Source organism: Oculina patagonica, chromosome 9, assembly GCF_052425735.1.
Source record: "Oculina patagonica isolate OP01 chromosome 9, crgOcupat, whole genome shotgun sequence".
In the NCBI taxonomy this organism is placed as follows: domain Eukaryota; kingdom Metazoa; phylum Cnidaria; class Anthozoa; order Scleractinia; family Oculinidae; genus Oculina; species Oculina patagonica.
Window position 1 is genome coordinate 8,521,379 of NC_135766.1, and position 27,409 is coordinate 8,548,787.

Here is a 27,409-nt window from a genome sequence, read left to right on the forward strand (position 1 = left end):
ATTCACCGCGCTAGGCGGTGAATATTGCATCTCAAGGTTTGGCTACTAAGCCATGCCGCGTTTGACTATGGGAAACACGGAAAACCATCAAAACACTTAACAGTATTTTCTCTGGAAACAGTAAGCGTTAATGGTTAATGTAAGATCAAACACGAAAATTTTAAGCAAATGAAAGATCATCTCAGTAATGTATTGAGTACATTACTGCGATGATCTTTCATTTGCTTAAAATGTTTATCTGCAGTACAAATATATGAATTTCATATATTCATTTCATTACACTAAAATTTATGGGCAAATAACACTAAACACTAAACCCCATTCAGACCCTCAGTAAGCATCAGCTTCAATCCACCAAAACACCAACAAACGAGCGGGACTGAGATCAAATAGTTGACGCTTCCTGACATATTGTACAACGTTAAAATGGAAAAATGATACGAACGCAGTTCTTTAATTTATTGGTGGTGAATAGTCCTTCAAAAAGTGCGTGTCTCACAGAATTTTAGCCACATTTCAGGAGTCTCGCCATCTCGATTTTTTCTGCGACTCCTTCTCGGAGTCTCGATTTCTTTTACAAGGTTGAGAAAGACGCGGGCTCGCAGAAAAACATCAGTCTTGCCATCTCGCGAAGCGTCGTATCTCAAGCTCGCAGAAAATACATCAGTCTTGCCATCTCGCGAAGTGTCGTATTTACCATTCAGCACCCTTTCTTTTCTGATGTCTTCTTGGATAAATTGTTTCATCTTTCGCACGGGCTCGATTATTAGCCGCTGTTCGGGAATGAGCCCGCGCTCCTCTCTTCTCGGGAGGAAGTAAGACCGGACTCGAGAGAGGGCGAAAATCGAGCCTGCCTATCTTTGGTATAGATGCAGTAAAAGAAGCCTCTGTCTGTTAAAAGTACAACTCGATCCTTTCTCCTGTTATTTAATCTGTCAATACACTCTACTTTTTTTGAGTTTCAACCTGCTATTATTGTACGAGTGTTCCCTTGTCATTTTTTAATACGGATCATTCGTTACCGATTCGTCATACGGTATGTGGCACAATTGCTAGACTACGCTATGTTTACGCTCTGCGGTGCTTCGGAAAGACCATGCGGACAACAATAATTAAGAACAAAGATACCTTTAATGACAGTTTATTCGTGTTTTACACTTTTTAATAACTTTAGCTTTGGCTACCTATAGAAAAATCTGCTTTCAAGCCTATCGCAGGATACGCGCGGATAGTGTAGCCTGCAAATATAAATCGCCTCTTGGCTTCAGATTTGGATGGTTTGGCTTTCGCGAAAACCAAACCGACCGGTAGCTATTGAGGGCGACTGTATTGCCAGGCTTCTTATGGTGCAGTTGATCAAATTTTTTCCTTTACATTTAAACTTCAACCTAATAATTCTAAAGGATATACAGCGTTTCCAAATAGAATATCGCCAGTACGCAACTTAATACTTACGGCAATTCCTTCCAGTGGGAGGCGCCTTATTTTTAATTCTCGAGGTTCCAATATTTCGCTAACAAGCCCTCAACTATTCGATAACTTATAATGATGTAGCGGGAAACAGTCACGAAACGTCACCCCAGGCCTAGACTTGATTATTGATTTTGATTAGTTTAGCTTTAGAAAACCTTACAAAATTCGCGACTTTTACTTCCGTAAATTTCCTTGACTCTTCGATTAAGAACATCGGTTGTCCACAGAGTACAGCTAGGGAATAACTATACCAGTTATATAATAACAAAAAACCTTTTGTAAAACATATAATAAAAACTTACAAAAAAGAATAAAAAAACGATAATCGAAAATAAAGTACACACACACATAGAGATAACTTCTTGGTTAGCGAGCGCGTGCGATTTTTATTCACGAGTTGTGAAGAATAACAGTACGAACGAGCGAGCGCGCAGCGAGCGAGTGAACGCGTTATTCTTCTCAGCAAGTGATAAAACTTGTACAAGCGAACTACCATAAAGTAATTGTTTATTATACGAGTACTGAGATATTACAAACTTGGTGAAAAAAAATTCCCATTCCCGTCCCAGGGTCGAAAAGAAGAAGTTGTTCACTATACCATTCGGCTTAACTCAGCTTAACTGCAAAGAATTCTACATTGTTAGTAATCTACAGAGCAAATAGGAAAGTGATTAAACTATAAGCTTACTGTGAATCGGAATAAAAAGTTATTTTGTTTGCATCATGGCACGAAAATGAATACCTAACCATGTTTTACGCCATCGAGCAGCAGCCCATAGCTGAATGAATTAGAGTTGAACTCGTTTTATTTTTCGATTTTCCGTGAATTGCTGTGTTTGTTTTTCAAAGTTGATGCTGGGCATTCGGCCGCTTCGGTTCTTTATATTTGGTCCAGTACCTGCATTCCCTGTTGGAATTTTTTCTTTGTATTTTGATCTCTCCTATCGGCATTTAGAAAATTTTTTCAAATCCGTCGGTAAAACCATGTGAGAATTTATAGTGACAAGTAACTGCCAACTCAAATAGCGGGAAAATCCGATAAGATTTTTTTCGTATCAGGCTTGCGATTGGTCGTACGATATTTTTCACTGTGAGAAAAGTTCTATACCAATAGGATTGCTTCTCACGATTTTTATTCCAGGCCTTTGTTATAAGTAAATCTCAGTACTTATAAAACTAATAAACACATTAACTTTTTACAGAACTACATTTGTTTTATATAAACAAAGCTACTTTATAAACAAAGCTACTGTTTTATATAAACATAGCTATTTTTGCGACACCGACGACAACACATCTTTAAGTGTCTATAAACTACAACATTGACACTAAGTAAATAAAATAAAATTTATGTGAACGGCTTAGCGTTTGTTTTTAGTCTCCGTGTCCCGTGATTCAACCAAGATAGAATATCTCCACCTCATCAGGTGTGAAGTATTGATTACGATTCCCAGTCAGGATTGTGTAACTGTTTTGCACTCCACTTGGAACAGAGTAGTAGTTACCGTTACCAAACTGTGTGTATGAACCAGTGTTACTGTTCGCATTGTTTGCAATGTAGATGTCATGCCCTCCACCAAATGTTGGACCACAACCTGGGTGCCTGTAAATTGCATGTTGTGAGTTTTTCACCATACTCTTAAATGGTCCAAGACCTTCTTTGTTGTGAAGTGAAAATATGAACGCGTTGGCAGATGAACCCCACCCACCACTGGACTCTGCAAAACAAGAAGATAAAAACAGAAATATTTATTACGGAGAAAAAGCAAACACATGAAAAGTTTAGCTATACATTAATTTAACAAATACAGTCTTTTTTATACGAACGCGTAAAATTTGGCTGAGCCTGAAGATTTTCTTATTTTAGCCCATACATTTTCTTAAATGTTTGGGCAAAACTCAGCCTCGACGTTCTTATATAAATGGCACGCAATGCATGCAGAAGCGATGACATTTTACAAAGGGTTTTAAATATTTTTAGGAAATTTGTCAAAAATTAACGTAAATTAAAGTTCAGTGGAACACCGCTTTACGGCACCCGCTTAATACGAACAATTTTGTTTGTCCATACATTTTCTCTAACATTAAGTTAATAACGGACAATAGACACTTTCTACTGTGACCCAAGTGAAACGCTCTCATACAAAGTTTACCTCGCTTTACGGATACTTTTCGGTCACTGCTTATATTATCTTTGCACCATACATTTTAGCCTGTGTTGCAGACGAACAAATCCATACGTCCGGGTTTTGTTCGTCTGCAACGCAGGCTACATACATTTTTCCATTTGTAACGATTGTGTGCTTATTGCACCTCGTTAGAAAAATGAAAACTTTCTTCAAGCTATGCGTTTTATTCTTGTTGCGTTACCTTGTAGCGTGACATCTAATCTACGATACACGATACCTTCCGCGAGCGACCTGATAAGTTCAAGGTCAAGTTCTGTCTCTGACCGGACCACACAGACCCATTGTATGATCTCGAGCGACTGCGTGGCGTATAAACAGCGATTTTAGGGTGTCGGTAAAACGCCGACTCGGGGTCGGGGCCGGGGTCGGGGTCGGGGTCGGGGTCGGGGTCGGGGTCGGGGTCGGGGTCGGGGTCGGGGTCGGGGTCGGGGTCGGGGTCGGGGTCGGGGTCGGGGTCGGGGTCGGGGTCGGGGTCGGGGTCGGGGTCGGGGTCGGGGTCGGGGTCGGGGTCGGGGTCGGGGTCGGGGTCGGGGTCGGGGTCGGGGTCGGGGTCGGGGTCGGGGTCGGGGTCGGGGTCGGGGTCGGGGTCGGGGTCGGGGTCGGGGTCGGGGTCGGGGTCGGGGTCGGGGTCGGGGTCGGGGTCGGGGTCGGGGTCGGGGTCGGGGTCGGGGTCGGGGTCGGGGTCGGGGTCGGGGTCAATTTTTTTAATTTTTTTTAATTCACTGGTTGAGAAAAAAAATTACAAAGTTTATATTAACGTGTGGGACATTTCGAGTCGAAAAAAGCATTTCCTTCACAAATTCGCCACAAATCTTGATCCTTATAATTGCTTTGGACAGCGATGCTATCAACGAACGCAGAGCTTTTCCTCGCGCTTATGTGCCGTTAATTCAAAATTAAAATGTCGCACTAACGCACGGATTGGTAGCGCGAGCTCCAACAAACTTTCACTAACTCTGATGAAGGTGAACAGATGTCACCGAAAATTTAGAAAAGAAAAACAGATCGGCTTAAAAAATCCTCTTTAAATGTCTTCTACCGATCGCACTACTGGTTCCAATACAAATATGCTATACTTCTATTGTATTACTCGGAGAAGTTCCCCCTTAAAAAAAAAAAAAAAAATAAGCCCTTCCAAAACTCCTTTCTCCTCCCCCACCCAAATCAGAAATATGCCAGACCAAACGGCTCTGAAAGGCTTCCTCAGTAACAGACTTCGCAGTCCAATAACTATTTTGGATGAAACAAAAATATATGAAATAAAAACTTGTAACAGTCATGGGCTATAAAAGAAGCCATGCAGTGGATCTTAGGTAATGTTTAAATGCTCATAAATTCTGTTTTGAGGCCGAAACTGATTTGCAATAAATAAAATAAATAAATGCCCTTTGCACGACTCGATCTTTAGGTCAAATAAGTCAGATTTACATGAAAAGAAGCAAGTTTTGTAATAAATTGTCCTTTTCTTCAAGGTTTGCTTGCAACATTAAAATATTTAATTTACTGTAAAAGTATGAAGTTAAGTTTTTATATGCATATTAATTGTTTAGAACTTAAAAAAATTCATAAGTCAGTGGGAGTTTCAAGCAATAGGCCCAGTTAGTGTTCTTTGCGCAGGAGGGGATACGAAAACTCGCTGTCTTAAACACTTGAAACTTTCAAAAGCAAAAAAAAGTGTATTTGAGTTTTGCATGAATCTGCGCCGTTTACTTAGATATACTTTGCCCTAAAATTTGATGATCGTTTTCCGGAAAGACTAAAGCTGTAACTTCGATTGGAAAAGTAGTCACAGATTCTGCAACGATTGCTGCGCGAAGATCCAATCTATTCAAGTCACGCTTTGCGAAAGAGAAAATTGCTCGATTAGCAGGACGGTGGACAAAGGGACCGGACCATACGATGGAAAGAAGCATACCGGTTGCATCGAGGTATGATGGGTCGGGGAGGGGGGGGGGATGAGGAGGGGATGAGTGAGTAACTAAAAAGATGGAATATCTGAAGTCTTGTTAAGGCGACGAAGAACGTTCACTACATTTTTTTTAAACAATTGATGAGGAAAACACTGGTGCTGGTGTAAGGGAGGGAGGGCGGGGGGATGTTTGATAGGTCTCTGTCCCTCTATGAATTGAAATCATTACTTTTTATTTCCCTAAATTTTCTTTCATAATTATGTTCTTGAAGCTGTTCATTAGTTAAACTTAGCTGTGGATATTATATCTTACCCCATGGAATGTCAACGTATCCTCCAAACACGTACTGGTCTTTTCTGATGATAGTAATCGTGTGAGGCTTTCCATCACAGTAACTATGGAAGGTACTTGCCGACCATCCGTGAGAAGTGGCGCGGTAACACAGCTTCCAATGTGAATGTGAACCAGGCACGGGTTCCATAAATCGATTGAGATGACTGAGGAAAAACTCATTGTCTTGGATAATGTTTGAGTGTATCGTCATCCCTGCCAAAAAAAGGTAAAAACGTATGATTTTTAATAAGTAAATACGGAGAAAAAGTATTGGCGTGACTAAATCAGAAGTTAAATTAAAAAGAGAGAAGATAATTATTATGTAAGAAATTTGTCATGCCTTTCCTGAGGGGGAAACCTGTCGCCATGTTCGGGGTGCCTGAATACCGTGATAAAATGTTGTCAGTCAACATGTTGCTAAAAATGACATCAACGCTTTCTAATTTCCCGTGCTTACTTTGGATACCAAAATTTCACGAATTCAATCTATAAAACCCGTTTGTTTCTTTAAGCTTAATATCTAAGGTGAGGCATCTCAACTTTTTGCAAAAATTACCAAAAAATTCCTCTGTCGTCACGAAAACTTTTTTTTTGTGTTTTCCACGTTGTTGTTTTGTGATTTAAATAGGTGAGAAGATCTCGAGTAAACGCTGTAACACAATCTACAAAAGTTGTTTTTGACGGAAGCAGTGAAAAAGCTTCGTTATATTAAAAATATGTATGTTCATTATATAGCAGCGAGTGTCTTACTGGGAAATAGACCACTCGTATAAATTCATACGAAACTGTATCCGGGACTGTAGTGGTGTGTTTTCCATATCCTCACTAGTGAGAATATCGATGACGTCATTTCCCGCCGTTGCACGGTTGTTTGTGCGAGGCTGCCAAACGCCGATTTGAAATGGCGAGCTATCGAGATCGATTCGTGAAGTTCACTGAAGCCAAAATGAAATCTTTTACTGAGGAGCAGGAAAATGCTTACACGAAGAAGAAAACTTCATATGCCTTGAAATTATTTAAAAGAGCTTCTTGCTTGTGGAGAGGCAGACGAAGGGAGGGAAAATCAAGAAATTCCAGCTGCGGAACTGCAAGACTTCGCGATCAGAAATCAGTAGAAAAGCGGTGAGTTTGAGCAGAAACAGATTTGAAAACGGCGAATTATTTATTGTCAGTGATATTGATGAAAGCTAATAAACAGACTGTTTTTTTCATTTACGTGATACATCTTCTGAAAGCTTCCGTTCGCAAAATTTTGCCTTTCAGTTTGGCAATTTGCTCACTTGTTATATTTTTACTTCATGCATTATTTTTGTCTATATAATAAAAAAAAATTACACGGTGGCTTGAAGATATGAATTTTATTTTCTCGTGGTAAAAGCTATTTTGACTCATTCGCTGCGCTTATTCGTAAAATATTGGTTTACCACTCGAAAATAAAATTCATATGTTCGCGCCGCCGTGTAATATCCTCTATATATATTGTAATTGAAATAACCTTTTTAAAATATTTTTCAAGTCTATATGAGCTTATATGACACTTCAGAATTCCAGCAAGGACCAAAATTTGAAACTTAATTCAAGAATTAGAAATTCCGGAATTAAATTTGTAAACAGCAGTTTAAATAAGTTCTTAGTTCGTGTGATCTTCCATATCCGGGCGAGGGTAGTTATGAAACGAACTGTTGTTGGTGACTAACGTTTCGACAACCTGAGCAGGGGTAATCTTCAGAGCAGTTTAAATTGTTTTAAAAGTTTTTAATCACTAATGCCTTTTATGCACGAATATGAAATTCAGGAATTAAAATCTGTAGACAGCAATTTAGATTGTTTAAAGTCTCAAATCATTAAGCAGTCTTAAAAATTAAAGGCCTCTTACCAACGCATGAAGGCTGATTTCCTGTCCAAGTACCATTCGCCATACAGTGGCGCTCTGATGATCCTTTTAGCGAGTAACCAGGATTACAAGTGAATGAAACACGTTTTCCTTCATACTGTTGTCCGTGAGTATGACCATGCTTCAGGCTTTCCAAAGGAGGACAAGTCTTGTGACCTTGATTTATATTGAAGAGTATTGTAAAAGTTACACAACAGCAATACTTTTCTAGCATAATCAAGCCTTGTTTTGTTTTTATTCTTCTTTTTTTGTTTGTTTGTTTAATTGTCGTCGTTTATACCGATGCACATACCTTGATACCTGCATGATTGCTGGTAAATTTGACACAGTTACTTTTCAAAAATGTGTTTTTTTTTTAATGTATCCGTTTACTCACAACTGACGTATACTGGTTGTAGAGAAGAATAAAATGTAACTGCACAGTATAACAGAATATAATGTTTAAAAGTTGCTTACATGAAGGCTGTATACCACTCCAGTTACCGGAGGGCAGACACTTTCTAATGGTCGGTCCAATCAAACGGTATCCCGGTTGACAAATAAACGACATGGACTGACCCGTCCAGTGTCGTGTGCCAAGTTTTTGTCCGTTGGTTGGAGAACCAGGATCGCCACAGTTGACTAAGGCTTCAAAGAGGATATTGAAAACATTAGGCAAGTTACATTTACTTATTTTATACTCTATTTACTTACTCAAAACAACATTTTTGTAGAGGGCGCTTTTCGAATCATGCAAAAATCGCATTTGATTTCCATCATTGAACTTTAACCGTGATTACGGATGTCGCAGATTTTGTAAACAGTTTTCAATATCCGTATTTTTCTAGTCATAAACAATTGCAATCAATTTGTAGGTTTAATTTTTAATCAACAAGGCATTTCATTCCGTAAAGTTGTACCTTCCAAATTGACCCTTACAGGATTTATAGTGACTAGGTAGGTTGAGCATGGATAAAACTGACTTACAGTAGTGAACAATATGTCCAAGTCTCTTAACAATGTTATCTTATTTACTTAGTTTATAATAACAAACCAACTGAATTTTATATCTAGGTAAATTGTCTCAGTGGGAAAGAACATCGGGACGCGTGAGACGCGGTTGCTAAGTCTAGTATTCCATTCATATACATGTACATCCAAATTAGAGTCCTCTTTTCTCGTAATATGTACTTCTCGTTCGCTTTTTGATTTTGAAATTTGACAGATTGTAAAACTCTCATATAAATGCTATGAAAATACAACGGGATGGCTGTAAAGCGATTGATTCACGATTGACCGGTTTCTATTTACGCATATTTTCAAACCAACAAACAAAAAGAACTTTGGAAGGCGAAGTTAGTTTTGCACTGTGACCGATCCTTAAAAATTAGCTCGTTAAATTTTAATTCTGTCACATAATAAAACAATACAATTACAGATATCTATTTACTCAGCGTTGTGTTGGCCTCCGCTGTTTCATTCTTGTCATTATAAAACAGACAAGTGTAGGTCCCAGTGTCACTCGGCATGAAGCGGTTAATGATGAATTCACTCTTTATCGAATCTTTTCCGCCATGTATGGTATTAGCAATAACACGTCGCCCATCCTTGAACCATTTGACGTTAGGTAGCGGCGAGCCACGAGCAGAACAATTTAAGTTCAAAGAATCACCAAGATTTGGCACTTGAATTTCACTGGGAGGGCTTGATACTATGTTGGGGTTCACTTTAAAGAAACAAATAACATTACGACTATTAATAGCCATCCATTCCTTCACATTTAATGTTTGTTTTGATATTATGCTTACCCGCATCTTTCACAATGACCCATGCTACTGATAACACACTCCCCAGCTCATTAGCTCCTTGGCATACGTAAGCACCATCATCATTCTCTGTCGTGTTTTTAATCTTAAGTTTGTTGCCATCAATGACGTGTCTGTTTGTTAAAACTTGATTGTGTGTTCTTGTCCATTTGATTACAGGGGTGGGATAACCAAATATGTCACACTTTAGATTTGTGTCCCATGACTTGTAAGCAGTTATCGATTTCTTTTGGTTCTGACAGAAATTTTGCTGGCACTGCAAATATAACAGACAAGACAAATCGAAACAAGAAAAAAAAACTGGCATTACTGGCATAATGTCATTAAAATCAAGGTTATATTTGTATTTATTCATTTACTTATTTATTAGAAACATATCATGTACCGGTCAATTTAGTGTCAAAATAGCATTCTAAAAAGGAAAGCGTGCCTAGAAACTAAAAAAAAAACAATAACTAACGACTGGTGTAAAATAAAGGAAGCCACTTTCAAGAAGAAAACTGCAAAATCTTTATTTCAACGAAAAACAGCTGCCTCTTGCCTGCAAAACCAGTTAGCTTCTTATCTATTGAAAATTAAAGGTAGAACACGAAGATCCGTCGTACTTCGAACCAACCTAGCCCTCAGATTCACAGGTGGTGGGGGTGGGGGTTGAGGTGGACCGTGGACGACATCCCCTACGAGGGTTTAAAAGGCGAGTTACTTCATGTCGCTCAAACGTCCAGTGTCTGTTTGTGCATCCCTTCCAAAACATTGACCATCCAATTGTATGTCCATAAATGCAGTCATTGCTGTGGAAACCGCATAACGTGTTTGGGACATGATGTTTTTGGACACAATAGTTTGTTTTTATGAATAACTATAAAAAAAATATATTCTTACACAACATTAGCTTTTCGCCTGATTTTTCTTCAATTTGAATTATTTTTTCACTTAATCGGTGAAATCCTGAAGATGACGGATAACATCCCCACCCCACTTGTACCATAGGAGAGGTAAGATTTAGTTTAAAAAACTTAACAGGTTTTTTTTTTTGACGTTTAATATATACCTTTCACAGTTACATTGACTGATAATTGAACTCTGCCTAACAGATTCTCCGCTGTACAGGTGTAGATACCGCGGTCTTCAAACTGAATTTCCTTTATTTCCAAATTCCTTTCATTAAACTGTCTTCTTTCTTCTTCTATCACCTGTCCATCTTTATACCACGTGATCACTGGTGGCGGGAAGCCAGTTGCTTTACAAGGAAATGCAACATTTTGTTTCTCTTTAACGGTCAAGGAAGAAGAAGGCTTTGCAACAAAATGTGGTGATTCTGAAAAAAAGGTCACGTTAGCGTTTTAACTTTTTGCATTTAATAATAATAATAATAATAATAATAATAATAATAATAATAATAATAATAATGATAATAACAATAATAATAATAATAATAATAATAATAATAATAATAATAATAATAATAATAAACTTTATTTCCGTGTCTAAAAATGTTTAGCCGAGGGGAAATGTCCCCTCTACTAATTGTGGACACCTGACTAAGATAAAACATAAAAACAACTTAAACCTATCATTATACAACTATTACAATTAATAATTTAAAGTTAAAATAAGTTTAAAAAATAGCTATTTACATAATAAAAACGGGTAGACATCAAGGTTTCTCTTGTTAGTCATGTTTTTTAAATACGTTGCAAAGAGATAGGAACTAGCTGTCAAGAACTGAAATAAACATTCGATATGCTTTTATCGGCCGAAGTGGCCCCTTGTGTCGCTTACCACTCGCCAATTTAATACTCCACTTTGGTCCCTTGCTAAAAGACGTAAAAAAATAATTGCAGCAACATTAAAAATATATGGAAGGGTTTTTTTTTTTTCACACAGGAATCCCTGCCACTTTTATATGGGAGTCACTTTCTGGAATGTTTTCTTTCTCCTTTGATTTAATTATTTTAACAAATCTTTTTCTGCATTAATGAGGAGGGGTGGGGAAAAATAGATCGAAATAAAGACAGTATCCAACATGATTCGCCAGCCGACACGAAAATATTTGATGCTTCAAGTTACAACCCGGTTTACCAAACGTAAATATAATTATTATATTGATTGCACTTTTACTTTCCCAACAGAACGTAAAACTTACCCAACTGACGTCCACTACTAGGGCTTGTTTCAAGTTGTGTTAATTTACCAGGCGGACCTGCAGCCCCAGAGGGTCCTGGTAATCCTCTGCTTCCTCGCTTTCCTTGCGGGCCAGGAGCACCCCTTGTTCCTTTTCTTCCCTTTTTACCAGGAGGGCCCTGGGGACCAGTAGGTCCAGGTGAACCGGGAGGGCCTGGTGGGCCTTGAGGTCCAACACGACCTGAGGAAATTAATCACGTTCAGTGAGATGATGTCACACTAAATTTGACAACGTTTTTCTCAATGTGAGTTTTGATCAATATTTATTATATTTAATTTGGTGATTATATTTAATTTGGTGATGACATCCATCCACACCACCGTTCATCGTCAGTTTCTTATTTATTGTAAGCCACAGAATTCAAAAGTGCCCTTTATTTGCCATGAGATTAATCATCATAGATTTTTCAGGACTCCTAATGTAAAACCAGTGGTACTGTTCTCTATCCGTTCGTTGTTTTCTCAACTGCGTAAGGACTTTCGAATAACAAGTGAACAAGTACAGTAAAAGCGTTCAAGTAACAGCCATAAGAAATAAACAACAACATAAAATTAACAAACATACAAACAAACAAATCAATCAATCGGTCAATCAATCAATCAATTAATCAATCAATCAATCAACCAATCAATAAACTTCTAAACAGTGCCTGCAGAAGGGACTACGACATTGCCTGGCTCGTCCCCAGTCGTCTTTTAAGTCCGTCGTGAGTCTAGAAAGGAATCTTTCGTGTCTTAAATTTTCGCATAAGAGACGATTGGGGACGAGTCAGGGACATTGCAATATGTTTAAGACCAACCTAAACAAGGACCCCTTTTAAAAAAGTGGACCAGGCTCTGGAGAAAAATGTCAGTGACGTCATTTAACGCATAAGGACAAAAGATATTTTCGATGTGGCATTTGACTGGACGAATCTTGATCGCAGTGTCGGAGAGCCTTCGCCGTTGAAATGTGTGTTTTTTTCTATAGCAAAAAGACATTACTCTCGCTGTGCTTATCTCAACTTGCTGTGGATGTACAAATGAGTGTCGTGAAACCTGACAATAAAATGCTAGTAGGTTACTCTATGTAAGGCGAATAAACCGTTCAGAGATGCAATACTGTATAGTCATTTTATTTTATTTAAACCGAAATCAGCTGTTTGTGGGTCACTTGACCCTTAATAAAGAAGTTTTTAACTACACAAAAATCTTACCTTCCACGCAAACCACCTTCCCCTGACTTTTTTCCACTGTCACGTTCTGTTGATTGTAAATAGAAATATTATTGTGATCAATTCGGTTTTATGATACCACTGTTGCAGGCTAAAAAAGACCTTTTATTTAGATAGCTATGAATGTGTTGCTAACATACGTATAGTTGCTTAGTAGGCGGTTAAAATTGTAGCCTGTTCTGCAAAGCAGTCACAGTGACAATAACGTTAATTAAAAAAAAAATGATAAAACAGCTTTCATTACAAACAATCTCCGATTTAGTTAGTAGAATTTCCAAAGGGCCAAACGTTTTTTTAACAGAATAAAAAGATACCCTTTTATATCCCTTCGATAGAAAATGGCGCCCCCTTGACATACCATTCTTTTTTTTTTCTTAATTTGTTCACTTAATTAAATAACCCCTTCAAGTACTTAAAATTAGTATTTAACAGTTACAATGACAACGATAATAAATTAATCTGTCAATCCCCCCACTATCAAGGTGGCCTTCTTCCACACACAAAAAAGGGGGGTTGAAAATTTCCGTGTTTTCATTCTTTTTTTTCAGACAAGTGCTCTTAAATATCTCTCACGTGCTAAAATATTCCATTTACCATTTTGTGTATTTTAACACGTAGTATTACTATATCTATCGACTGAGAAACGTATCGCTTTTGTGGAGAGCCTCGCCATATAGTCTACTTTCAGGGAGTACGACCTCCCCCGGGGGTAGAAATGTTATTTGTTCCCGTAGTTAACCTCTGAGGCCGGTCCAGGAGATAACGCTGATTGATTAGGTAAACACATCAACTGACACGGTAAAAATAAATATGTGCACTGCTGGGGGTTAAAGCATTTCTACTGTAGCAAAACAGAATTTTACAAGCACGAGAGGAAGTTATAAGCATAACAGGATGATTAATGTTATAAGCGTAACAGGATGGAGGTTTCGGATAACCGTATAAATAGCTTCTCGAGGCTTCAATCTGGTTCGACATACCGAATACTTTCGTTGTAGGTTAAGCAGATGAAAATATATCGAAATTACATGGCCATATTTTCCAACCAATTATTAAAAGATATAGGGCTGTTTTGCGTACAACAACGTGAAATTTAAGTCAAAATTCACACTCCTTATCTACATCTTTTCGATATCAGATGTTTGCGTATTTTGACCTTTGGTAGTTTGTTGTTGAATACGTGCACGACAATGCAATAACAGCAACAGGAGCTTGTTAATCCCAGCAAGACAGTAAAGTTCCTCTTATTTGCAATTATAATGAGCAATTCTGCGAGTTTTACTTTATTTGGCGAAAAAAGTTCTACTCGAAGCAATATCAAGCTGGGAGAACTGGTTAATTATCTGTAGTACGAACATGCAAACCCACTTCAACTTTGTAGAGTAGAGTCATAGTATATGAAACACGGAAGTAATCGCACTTAAATAAGAACAACTTACATTTTGATGCCTATTCCAGTTTAAACAGACGCTGCTGCATTTGCGGCACATGGATTGACTATCGGCAGCTCTTTTGATGACAGTCTTCATCATTTGTGATCCAACCGAACTTGCAGATGTTGGTGTCTCAATCTCGTTATTAGCGAGCCCATATGGATCACTGTTTACAACCAGCAAATCCCGCTCAACTGCTGTTAGACGCGAATCTAACCGATGTAATGAATAGCATGTGAAACCAAGAGAAGCCAACGTCAAAATTAAATTGAATGAAAGGCCTAGGAGAAGAACACTGGTGCTCTTTTTGCTTTTACTCTCCATGTTTGTCGATCTCCTTCTAGATTAGACTGAACGACTGATGGATGTTCTAGCTTACTTATAGTCGTCCCGTCAGACAGGAACTGTTATTAATACTCAAGGAATGTTGACCTACTTATTGTTTTGTGTTTATCACCATTAATTTGTTTTCGCCTTCCACGTTGATCGCTATAATATATTTTACAGTTTTAACCGGTATTTCCGTTCCATTATCGAATTGTCTGATATATAGCTCAGAGACCTCATGCAGTGGTGTGATAAGAGAAAGAGGAACTTCTCAGCATAAACGTTTATTCAGCTTACGCGGAAGGTAAATCTTTCACAAAGGAAGTTTTGTTTTTAGGATAAAGCATTGAAGGATGTTACAGGTCTCCGAAAATGACGTTTCACACAAGCGTGAAAAAAATTGTTTGGTTGCAATATTTATTTTGTAGTAAATAATAAAGATGGTAAATTTTAAGCACGGTAATAAATAATAAAGATAAGATGTTCACATGACAGGAGCATGGGACAAAGAAAAATTCTGAGTCCCCGACGGGAATCGAACCCATGGCCTCACAGATACCGGTTGGGCGCTCTAACCAACTGAGCTACGAGAGACTCGTTGTGAGCTGGGCCATTTTACACGCGTCCTGCATACTGCTAGGATCAAAACTTGATGAATTCGACATTGCTGATCCTAGCAGCATGCAGGACGCGTGTCACATATCAACCTAGTAAAATGGCCCAGCTCACAACGAGTCTCTCGTAGCTCAGTTGGTTAGAGCGCCCAACTGGTATCTGGGAGGCCATGGGTTCGATTCCCGTCGGGGACTCAGAGTTTTTCTTTGTCCCATGCTCGTGTCATGTAGAACATCTTATCTTTATTATTTATTACCGAGCTTAAAATTTACCATCTTTATTATTTACTACAAAACTTGATGAATTCGACATTGCTGATTCTAGCAGTATGCAGGACGCGTGTCACATATCAACCTAGTAAAATGACCCAGCTCACAACGAGTCTCTCGTAGCTCAGTTGGTTAGAGCGCCCAACCAGTATCTGGGAGGCCATGGGTTCGATTCCCGTCGGGACTCAGAATTTTTCTTTGTCCCATGCTCGTGTCATGTAGAACATCTTATCTTTAATATTTATTTTTTTAGTCCAATCAGTCGTCCAACGAGATAAGAACGACACGACCAACCGTTAAATTCGCCAAAAATGAATTATTTTAGTAAATAATAAAGATGGTAGATTTTAAGCTCGGTGATAAATAGTGAAGAAATTATTCTACATGACACGAGCATGAATTATTTTGTTTGAAAAACCAAGATTTTCAAAGATTTGTTCTACTTTTATTTTGAATAAATATAATAATGCCACATGTTCATACGGCTATACTCATTTAAATCTTAACAGTTGTTGAATACATATATTTTCTGTTAGATAAGTAAGTGTAATTTTGTCAATTCAACTGTCGTTGGGCGCAAATCAAAGTGATCATGTACATAAAAGCTGGTGAATCTAAAAAATGTTCGGGTTGTAGCCAGGCATGTTAAAAAATTCGAATTAATAAGTTGACACTGGCTAAAAAATATTGTTTTTGGACGTTTAGGCCACTACTGTTGCCTTCTTCAGCAAGATAAAAATGCAAATGTTCAACGGCGTCCTGTTAAAATATGTAATGAATGTGTGATAAAAACTAAATGAACTTTCCGAGTGCAACAAAAGTCTCTAGAGCATTCTTAATGAGTCTATGGATTCTTAATGCTATTGTAAACGTATTGGTAGCGCTATGTGTTCGTTTATAGCGTTCCTATCTCGCACAGAATGCCAAGCTTCAAGAATTAGTCGTTGTTTTCACACCGTTAACCTGTCAACAATTTCGACGCTCTCCAAATCTATTTGATGGTCGTTAAGCATATGGTGTTTTGCCAACAAAGAGTTTTTATCCAATGTTGCGATGGCCTTCGCGTGTTTTTTCATACGTGTTTAATTTCAAGCGCGCGTGATGTCTGACCAACATAAACACAGTCGCAATCGTTACACTTGATCTTATATACAATTCCTCTGGTATCCTCTTTTTCGATCCTGTCTTTTGTTTTTTTCAGTATGTTCGAGATGGTACGTATAGGTTTATGGGCGACCTGGATGTTGAAGCCGCCAAGAACGTTTGCAATTCTTTCAGAAAAACCTTTGGCGTAAGGGAGGATAACAAAACCACGATGGTCGATATCATTTGTTTCTTCTTGTCTACTCGGTTGGCGCAGATTGTGAATAAAATTCGCTTGTAGATAGAGGTCTATCAGAGATGTTTCCGACCCACTTCTCCTTGAGGTTAGTTTTGTGTTTGTTAATCTTTCAATGAACTTCTCCTACAGATTAAAGATCAGCCAGCCCCGCATGACAACAGCAAGAAACAGTTGGAACCGAAGCTCTACTACACTATCAACTTCAACATTGGATAAAAACTCTTTGTTGGCAAAACACCATATGCTTAACGACCATCAAATAGATTTGGAGAGCGTCGAAATTGTTGACAGGTCAACGGTGTGAAAACAACGACTAATTCGTGAAGCTTGGCATTCTGTGCGAGATAGGAACGCTAAAACGAACACATAGCGCTACCAATACGTTTACAATAGCATTAAGAATTCATAGACTCATTAAATCGGAAAGTTCATTTAGTTTTTATCACACATTCGTTACATATTTTAACAGGACGTAGTTGAACATTTGCATTTTTATTTTGCTGAAGAAGAGTGGCCGAAAACGTCCAAAAACAATATTTTTAGCCAGTGTCTACTTATTAATTCGAATTTTTTGGTGAATTTTAATAAACCCCAAACGTAAGAATTACAATAAATGAAAGGACCATAACCCATGCATTTTATATCGATCGCGTGTACAGAAGCATAAAAGACCCCTAGATGATGTTCGGAGGAATAGCGGAAAAGACCAAAAATAATTCCGCCAAAACTTAAAATATGCGGTCGCCTGTGACCAGTAACGACATCAAATTCCTTCTACCATCTTTTGAAGATTATTGTCATTTTTTTACGAACTTTTACTAATGGGATGACTTTTATAACCGAGGCTGCCAAAGAACTCGAGAAATGTCTGTCAAAATGACATGTATTAAAAAAATAACCACTTTAATACTACTTGCTGCGTGTTGTTAATAATTTCTATACACAGAAATGTTATTTCTCGATCGATCACAAATACGTCGGGATATCAGCTTACTATAAAAAAACCGCCTTTGCCAGTTTCAGGTTAGACGCTGGGCGTTTGAGACATCATGACCTCTACCGTTTTTGCTATAGACGTTGACAAGCTCGGGCAAATTTCCAAAGAAAACGGGTCAATTGTACTTTACAAGTTTCCTTTAGAAATAATTAAGGCGCCTCAAAAGTCTAAAACACACTTTTCTTTAGTTAGAATTGTAAAGAAATATCTGTCGCACATGATGAATGAAAAAATAGTGTTTTAAAACTTTTAAATGGATAACCTTCTCTGTACGTGGCAAAAAGAAAAAAGAAAAAAAAAAGAGAAAAAAACGTGTTTATGTCTTTTAACACATCAGCTTTCTTTAACGGCAGAGGTCCAATATAACCCGTTTACTAACAACTTAAAATTATAATGTTTAAGTAGTTTAAGTAGTTAAGGTTGTCCTCCAACCTAACCCTTCAAAGCAGGAACGCTGCGAACAAAAAATTCCTTGCTCCCATTTACGTCTTCTGAGCGCTAACAATTTGCCATTTCGATTCCAGCAAACGAGCGGCTAGCTCACTAAGGGTGCGTTTCTTTGTAGGGATAATCCAAGATTGGATTGCTCCCAAAGAAACGAAGAATCCGAAAATGGATTTTTTTTGCCATGACAAACCAGTAAATACCAGTACACATTTTTTTCTTCGTCGAATATATCCTAACCAAAATCATTTCATTTCACACGTCGAAGCACTTCTTCTTTTAATAGCATGAAGCATGATGTGGCAAGGACGCAGCTGAAAACGAATGACTCTGTGCAGGAAACGACGATCAAAGCAAACTACACTCGTAACGATAACGATTTCAGAAGCATACAGCTTCCGTAAGTACACAGTGACTATGTCCAGTTTAAAATGACACTTCCAGGGCTCCAGCACTTCATATTGACCAAGCTAACGTTACCTTTTATAATAAATCACTTTTGCAACTTTCAAACCAATAAAAAATACAAACTAAAAAAAATAATAAAAGCACAGAAAATCTAATGTAAAAATAAAATTGAAGAATTTATAATGGTAATTGAACTGAGTGGAGTGCAATTTGGTCTGAAATCATACGCGTGATTTCAAAATCGAACGAGGGCGTAACGCGAGTTCGATTTGAAATCACAAGTATGATTTTAGACCAAAATTGAACGACACGAAGTTCAATTACCACTTTATTACATCCATTTTGAAATTGCACAATTTAGATTTTAGTCAGTACCAATATTTTATTTTATAAGTGCTCTGAAATATCTCTCACGTGTTAAAATATACCATTTTGTGTATTTTAAAACGTGGTATTACTATATCTAGCGACTGAGAAACGTATCGCTTTTGTGGAGAGCCTCGCCATATAGTCCACTTTCAGGAAGTACGACCTCCCCCGGGGGTAGAAATGTTATTTTTTCCCGTTGTTAACCTCTGAGACCGGTCCAGGAGATAACGCTGATTGATTAGGTTAACACATCAACTGACACGGTAAAAATAAATAGGTGCACTGCTCGGGGGTTAAAGCATTACTAGCAAAACAGGATTTTACAAGCACAAGAGGAAGTTATAAGCATAACAGGATGATAAATATTATAAGCGTAACAGGATGGAGGTTTCGGATAATCGGATAAATAGCTTTTCGAGGCTTCAATCTGGTTCGACTTTCCGAATACTTTCGTTGTTGGTTAAGCAGATGAAAATATATCGAAATTACTGATTAAAACGACAAGACCAATCTCGTTAAGGAAGTGGATGCATTATGTTGGTAGTAAATTTTGTCAATTCAGTCGTTGTTAGGCGCAAATCAAATCAATCATGCAAAGAGAGAAACGTGAAATTAGGTAAACTTAGCGTAAGAGAAAGCCAGAGGGAAACTCGTTTTCACCAATATAATGGATATCATACCAGCGAGACTTCAAAGTTGTGGTCCTCTTCGAATACGAGGGACGAGCCCGGTATTAGCGTAAAAACTGCAATGAATGTAAAGGCTAACCTAATTTTGCTACAGTATAAGTGTGAAAGAAGTAGCTTATCTTAAGGCTCACATCATTCCTGACAAGTTCGCTTTCAACAAATCCGTCCAGTTAACGGACTAGATGATTTCTGAGAATTATACGCGCTGTTTCCGAGAATTTACATGTAAGCTCTCCGCCGCCACATTGGATTTGCTTTTCTTTTGCAAGTGATTGTTTTTCTAGAGGAGGAAAAAAAGGTCAATAAATACGCATTCTTCTACTTATTTTTCATTTTATCTATACAAATAACAACTTCACAAATTTATTGCGCTAATACGTGAGATAACGAAAAATAAGGTCAAAGGGCATTGGCAAACATAAAATTGAAACTCACTAACCACTAAGTGTGACTAAACTCACTAAGTGACTCCCATATAAAAAAAAATAATAATTAGGGACGGGGATGCTCGTCGTCTCGCTTAGGGGTATAAATTTCGGACTTTAGGTCTCGCTTAGGGTTTTCTGAGCAAAAAGGCAACATTTTTGGCTGTTAGGGTCTTGTTTAGGGTTGCACAGGAAGAAAAAAACAGATATAAATTCTCTATTCAGAATTTTGGTATCTTTTAGGTGTCTAAAATAGCTTGAGCCACGCCCAGATTGGTCTCTTTTAGGGGTTCTTTTCAAAATTTCCGACAAGTATCCCCGTCAGTTTAATATGGGAGCCCCCCCCCCCCGATCACAAACGTGATGTCAGTGTCTAGTTACTTTACTCCAAGACGTTTGCTGTGTGACTTTAATATTTATGTTTCCTTAATATGTTGACTTCTTGGACCTTAACCTAAAAACTCTGTAAACTGTGGTAGCTTTGAACTCCTTCTAGAGTAGGTTAAGGCAGCACTTAAAACCATGCACCCCCCCACGTGCAGGTGGTAGCCGTTAGGAGAGGCAACTGGTCCTTTTTTAAAAGACTTACAAAATGTCGCTTTCATGCTCCCCAGAGGTTTAATTTCTTGGTCTCTTTTTTTGGTAAAATGTTTGGCCGGGTAATAAAAAGGACGTTTTTGTATCTTTGCATCAGGAAAAAAAAAACGTGGCGTAAAGACGTCAACGGTTCTGTAATTGTAATCAAAGCACAGCTATCACTAGTTAAAAAATCTTAAGGGAAAAATTATTTATTAAGTTAATAACAATAAATGAATAACCTCTGTGTAACAAAATGTATAGTTTTACTCGAAAACGTGTCAATGGCTTATTTATTTATTTATTGTTTTATTTTTATTTTTTTTTTGGGGGGGGGGGGGGTGGTGAATAAATAAATCACGTATACCTTCGCTGTTGGCCTTTAGTGCCAACAAAACTTAATGAATAAACCAAACCAGGGACAGGTCATGTTCTGAGAATATTGAGTTATGGAATGTAACTGGGATGTTGGGGATATACCATCTGCGTCCGTTCTAACTTTCATAAATGGCCAAAAAACCAAAAAATAATAATAATAATCACAACAACACAAAGAAAGCAAAAATGCCAAAAGTCATACTAACTGTTTTTAATATTCATAAAATATATGTATGTTAAAGCTGATTTCCAGTCCGTACTGCGCAGACTCGGGGTTTGTTTTCGTTTTTGTTTTGAATTCGTCGAAACGTTACACTTCGGTGACAGCATACATGAAGTTTTTTAGTCCGCCATTACAGTTCGTTTCGTTCAAGAATTTCGGATGAGCTGAAACGTCGGTTTGAAATAGCGTCAAGGTTCTTCTACTCGCTATTATTTGTTCTGCAAGGATATCTGGCGTTAATAATGAAGAAAAAGGTAAGTTTGTCGCGGAATTTTTAGTTTTGCTTGTAAACATTCCTTTCGTGCGGGCTCACATAAACATTGTAGCCGAGATTGCGCAGTACGGACTGGAATTCATCTTTAACAACATAAAAAATAGGTTATCATTAAGTGTTTAGTGCTATATATTTTCTAACAGTTCAGGAAATCCATCATTGCCGGCCCCTAAGCAAAGCTTGAGACAACCGTGAGCAAACTCACGACGTAGACCTGTATAGTATTTCTTAACTGAAAAAAAAAAAAAAAAAAAAATTCTTCGTTATAACTAATAATGCCAGCTGTGACAAAATATTTCAAAACTAGCCATAAAAATAAAGTACAGGTCCATTTTTTCACAGAACTATATTAAAAAAAATAGATAAAATAAAAACGGAGTTACTTGCTGAAAACGCCTGTTTTGTTTTTACTATAACAACAAGAACATATCTTGGTACAACAATAGCACTGTTACTAAGTTAATAAATAAAATATGTGTGAACAGTTTAGCGTTTGTCCAAGTCCCGTGACTCAGCCAAGATAGAATACCTCCACCTCATCAGGTGTGAAGTAGTTAGTCCCAGCCAGGATTGTTGTTCTGCTTTGTACTCCACTTGGAACAGAGTAGGAGTGGCCAAAGTTTGTGTTTGAACCAGTGTTACTGTTTGCATTGTTTACAATGTAGATGTCAAACCCTCCACCAAATATTGGACCATAACTTGAGTGCCTGTAAATTGCATATTGTGGCTTTTTCACCAGGCTTTTGAATGGTCCGAGACCTTCCTTGTTACGAAGCGAAAATATGAACGCATTGGAGGATGAACCATAACCGCTGCTGGTATCTAAATAACAAGAAGATAAAAACAGAAATATTTATTACGGAGAAAACGCAAACGAAAAAAACGTTTAGTTTAACAAATAAGTAAAAAGTTAAAACGAATTTGTATAAATAATAAATGCATACATAACCTAATTAGGTAATTAATTAATTTTAATTTATACAAAAAGATAAGTAAAACAGTTATAAACATGTAAAATAGCATCTGAAATAGCAAAAGCAGATTATTTAAAATTTAAAATTTGTCATTTTCTTACCTAAAAATAAGAATCAATTAAGGGTTTCGCGGGGGTGGGGGTGGGGGGGGGGGGTGGGTAGTAAAGAGTGGTCGTTACTTGACTCAAGGTTAGACAAAAACTGACTGTATGCCAGACTTGAAGCTATTTATTTCATCATGACACCTCGGTTGATTTCAGAGTATTAAGGCCAAATTAGCAGCTTTGAGGCTTGAAATATGAATCAATCGTGTTAGGTAAAAATTGATAAATGAAAAATTTCTCGGGATAGCTTAACACCCGCGGTTGACTTGTTTTGCTGATCATGCTCTGGCTTACGTAGCCATGCGTCAGGCTTTTCTGGCTTTCCCAAGCTCGTGTTATAAAGGAAACAGCACAACGCTTATAAAATATAAACTGAGATACCACGGCGGGATACGTGAGGTCACATTGTCTTTGGGAAGTGCATGAAGATTTAAAAGTTAATAAGAGCAAGTCACGTATTTTATTTGTCGTGAGCGCTTAGTTCGTAATTTTAACGGTTTACATTTTTTCGTTATTTGTCTTATTATTTTGTCTTGTCTGTAACTGTGCTCACATCGTGGGTTTCTCCTCCTAAAATGTTCTGCAATCGGTATAAGATTTAATGGAGCCGAAACCAATCGTGGAATTGCACGCATTTTAGGCATTCTACAGATAAACGGTTACGGCAATTAGATATTTTCAGGAGCGCCATTACAGTCATGGTCTGTCCCCTTAGAATTTATGTCAAACAAGCCTGAGATAAGGATCAAGCCTGTAGCAACAAACAAATAATAACGGAACGGTAACATACTACCATATTAACCAAACGTTATTAACCAAACGATATCCACCGTGTTTACAGTAATTATATTGGTCAGGTGTTATTAACTTCTTCCACTTTCTTTAGCCACCAAAAGAACCGACATAAACCGCGAAGAAGTATTTTTTTTTTGCTTTGGAAATGATATGCAGTTCTTTATATTTCCTATTTCTTACAGACGTAGGTTTGGTTCAAAATTTTATTTTTATATTTTAGTATTTTCAACGTTTAGGTATACTGTAAGGTTAATGTTTTTTTTTTTAATTTCTTTATATTTTTACTGTTTTGAGGGCACCTCTACCGAAAGCAGTTTTAATTGCACAGCTGACAGAGTTTATATAACGCTTGCCGACACAGTTAACTGCTGTATGTTGTTTGTGTAGCTAATGGTTTTGGCGTAACAGCAATGAATATTAATGCTGTCAACTTATGTAACTAACATTGCTAATTTCTACTCTCACTGTATACCCCCCCCCCCCCCCCCCACCCACAAACCTTTGAACTGATTTCTATTTCTATTTAGGGTTACTCTTAACTTTGTTTTGTCTGATCTACGGAACACCGAGAAGTCGTGTAATACGGCTGGGTAGTTTTAAAAGGTTCCAGACCCGACATTGCTTACTTTAAGCGCGGTCGGGTCCTGGGGACTAATAACTGTACAATACTCTAAGTATTACAGCAAATGGTTTGAACCCAGGAGTATCAGTAGTTTGTATAGGTGAGAGTAGTTCCGAGAAGAACTTATATTAACTGTTGTTGGTGACTGACGTTTCGACAACCTGAGCAGAAGTCATCGTCAGAGTCAAGTGAAAAGTTGTTGTCAGTCAATGATGTTGCAAGTCTGGTCCGTTGAACTGAGTTGATTGATCAGTTTAGCCGTGATTTTATTGGCTGTAAGACTCGTGTAAAATTTGTCAACAGTAATTGGTTAGTTTCGATCCGTCTATTGTCAGTCAAATTAAATTGTTCTGTTCCGTCTATTGTTAGTCAAATTAAGTAGTACTGTTTGTCGGTCCTGTAAGCGTCGTGAATAAGTCGATTGCACGTGCCGGTAGTTGTTGACATCTGTTAATAGGCGTATGTTCTAAGTTAATTTGTGTACCAGCTTTCCAGAGTCAGTCGTTGAAAATAGCTAGTACTGTAGTTTCCAGTGAGAATGCTGAATTTTGGGCTGAATATCTTGTAAATGCTACCTCTCAGAATTGCAAGAGAACTCCTCGTTTTGCCTGGGTACATGTACATTGATGGGGACAATAAAAATAGGACCTATGACTTTACGTCATTTGCATCCTTAAGTCGACAATGGCATTGCGTGCCTTCCTTAAGTTTCAAAAACACATATCTTTTGAAATGATTTTAAAGCTTTTTTCGACACAGCGAAGTAAGAGCTGCATAGTGAGACATATATATAGATTGATGAAAGTCTTTCAAAATTCTCTAACATACATGCGGTGATTATAAAGTGCTTTTGAGCCCTTCAGAAGTTGGGTGAAAGAGTCGCAATGTCGTCGGAATGTAGTCCGGTAAGTTTTTTTATTTTACTAAACATTCAAGTTAAAACAAATGTTTGATTAAACTAAAGAAACGTGTAACATCGTCATTCAAATATTCCATACTGATCACGTGTCTATATTTGTTCGCGTTTGAATCGTTATTATAAACTTAAAAGGATCAGAAACCAACAAGACATCCCTCGACAAAGCATAGTGGCGCCTTTTTCTGTTATAAAGTACGATCTCTTCAGGGACGGGTTGAGGGTCGAGGATCCCTCGACAAAACATAGTGGCGCCTTTTTCTGTTATAAAGTACGATCTCTTCAGGGACGGGTTGTTAAAAGTATGATTAACCCTATTCAGACCGGGCTTTTTTAGACCTTCTCAGACCGGGGGGCTATGTAACTTCCAGAATATTTAAGCAATCACCATGAAACTTATAGGATGTATTGTACGTCCGAAACTCTTTCTTTTGGTATACGTCACGTGGGATGGTGACGTCACATCACGTGACAATTACATCATGATGTCAAAACAGCCGCCATCTTGGATCCGCCATTTGGATTTCAAAATTTTTCCAAAATGCCAGAAAATCACCCAAAATCATTGCAAAGTACTCAAAATGAATAAAAATGTGCTTTAAACCCGTAAAAATGTAAAAAATAATGCCATTTAAGTTGATTTTTATTAACAGAAACACGCAAAATTACAAATTTGGGAAAACATGCCTGTCAAAATGCCGTTGCCATAGTGATATCAAGTTCCTGACACATCATCCAACCCTACCAGTTTGTTGCCAGATAAATTTTAGGAAAACACAGAAAAGTTTGGCAGCGTTTGGTTAAATCTTAAAAAAGTTATAAAAGTTCAAAGTCAGCGCGGGCCTCTAAAGCCCCCCCCCGGTCTGAATAGGGTTAAGCTAATCCAGGATAAGCGTGGATTTGATTTTACTTTTTCACTTTTCAGTGAGGTTTTCTGTTTAAAACTTTTGTCCTCCAGTTTTGAGGTCGACTAATCTTAAACTAATCTATCGCATTTCAAGCAACCCGGCTCAGGAGGTCAACTTTCATGTTCAGGTCTTTGGAAGTTGGCAGTGATAGTCATCAGGTCGTTGTAATGTACTGAGTAATGTTTGTAATTTCACGGGAGAGATCAGAAGCAAATAAACGTTTCTCGGCTGCCAAAAAGAAAGTGAACACTATTCGGTTAATAACGTTGGCGTTGTTTAAGAAACACAACTTTTAAAAATTAACTGACCTGGTTGAATAAATTATGATATATCAGAATTAGCAGCTAAGAAATGACTAAATGTTACTGACAGCTGCCTGAGAAATGGCCTGAATATTGACTGATAGATAACAATCCATCACTCCGATCCTGACGCTCTTCTTATGATGCCAATCCGCTCACCAAACTTCTATGTTGGATTTTTTATATTTTTATCAGCGAAAGCGAATAAATAAAATAAACCAAACAATCATGATCATTTTTCCTCTCCTAACAGCAGTCCACATATTTCGTCGCCGTGGAAAACTCTACACCTTGCTATTGTTATATCACCGTTCTAGATACACGATCCCGCGCTTTCCATCGATTTAATCCATTGTTCCATGTTAGTAGTTTATATGCCTGAGTATGACTCTGTGTTGGTTATTTACTTTTTTGCACATTTCTCGAGACAAGCAGGTATCTGGTTGTAAACGGATGAAAAGAGAATATTATAGAGCGGGCGAATGTGATGTCGCTACAACCGATGGCCACCAAAAATAATAAATAATATATTAATAATAATAATAATATAAATAATAAATATTCAGAGCTTATAAAATTTCGGAAAGAGGCTCACCTTCGTTTTTCCAAAAGAGGCTTTTCCCAAAAAAAGTCCCTCACCCACCCAAATACCAGACAAAAATAGAATAAGGTCTTATGAATATAAGTTCATGGACATATACATTTAGTTATAGCTCTAAAAAAGGAAAGGTATAACCAGTTTCCGGTTATAAGCCCTTTTGTAGAACTTTTTTATATTCTACACTACCACAGGATGCTTAGAGACCTGTAATGTTTTCTTTACGGTTGTTGGACTTTTTTTCAGTTTCATATTGCTATCTTTTCAGAGTTTTATCATGTGGTTTTCTTGTGTGCATTACAAAAAAATCAAATACAGTATTCCGACCAAAATTAACAGAAAAATATTTAGGTCGCAATTCTCTATCCGAAATAACCCTTCACTCATAGAATTCCTCTCTGAAGTTTGAAAGGCGCATG

At 37.7% G+C, this 27,409-nt stretch overlaps 1 protein-coding gene, 1 long non-coding RNA gene and 1 pseudogene across 3 annotated transcripts in view; 1 reads left to right on the forward strand and 2 right to left on the reverse strand.

The window, feature by feature from the left end:
- The window catches only part of LOC144665824 (uncharacterized), a 259,439-nt gene that overhangs the window by 171,785 nt on the left and 60,245 nt on the right, over nucleotides 1-27,409 (forward strand). The window lies entirely within an intron of this gene.
- LOC144665679 (uncharacterized) lies at nucleotides 828-15,124 on the reverse strand (annotated as a pseudogene). Its single transcript, XR_013572999.1, has 10 exons — nucleotides 14,442-15,124; nucleotides 12,985-13,030; nucleotides 11,751-11,969; nucleotides 10,656-10,922; nucleotides 9,587-9,860; nucleotides 9,229-9,504; nucleotides 8,256-8,426; nucleotides 7,782-7,955; nucleotides 5,885-6,118; nucleotides 828-3,191 (listed from the first exon to the last, which is right to left on the reverse strand). The product of XR_013572999.1 is annotated as an uncharacterized LOC144665679 (transcript).
- The window catches only part of LOC144665686 (uncharacterized), a 69,541-nt gene continuing 63,317 nt past the window's right edge, over nucleotides 21,186-27,409 (reverse strand). Inside the window, exon 10 of the mRNA XM_078526973.1 lies at nucleotides 21,186-22,593. Within this exon, the coding sequence (XP_078383099.1) occupies nucleotides 22,283-22,593 (311 nt within the window). The 3' untranslated portion in view covers nucleotides 21,186-22,282. The remainder of the gene's footprint in view (nucleotides 22,594-27,409) is intronic.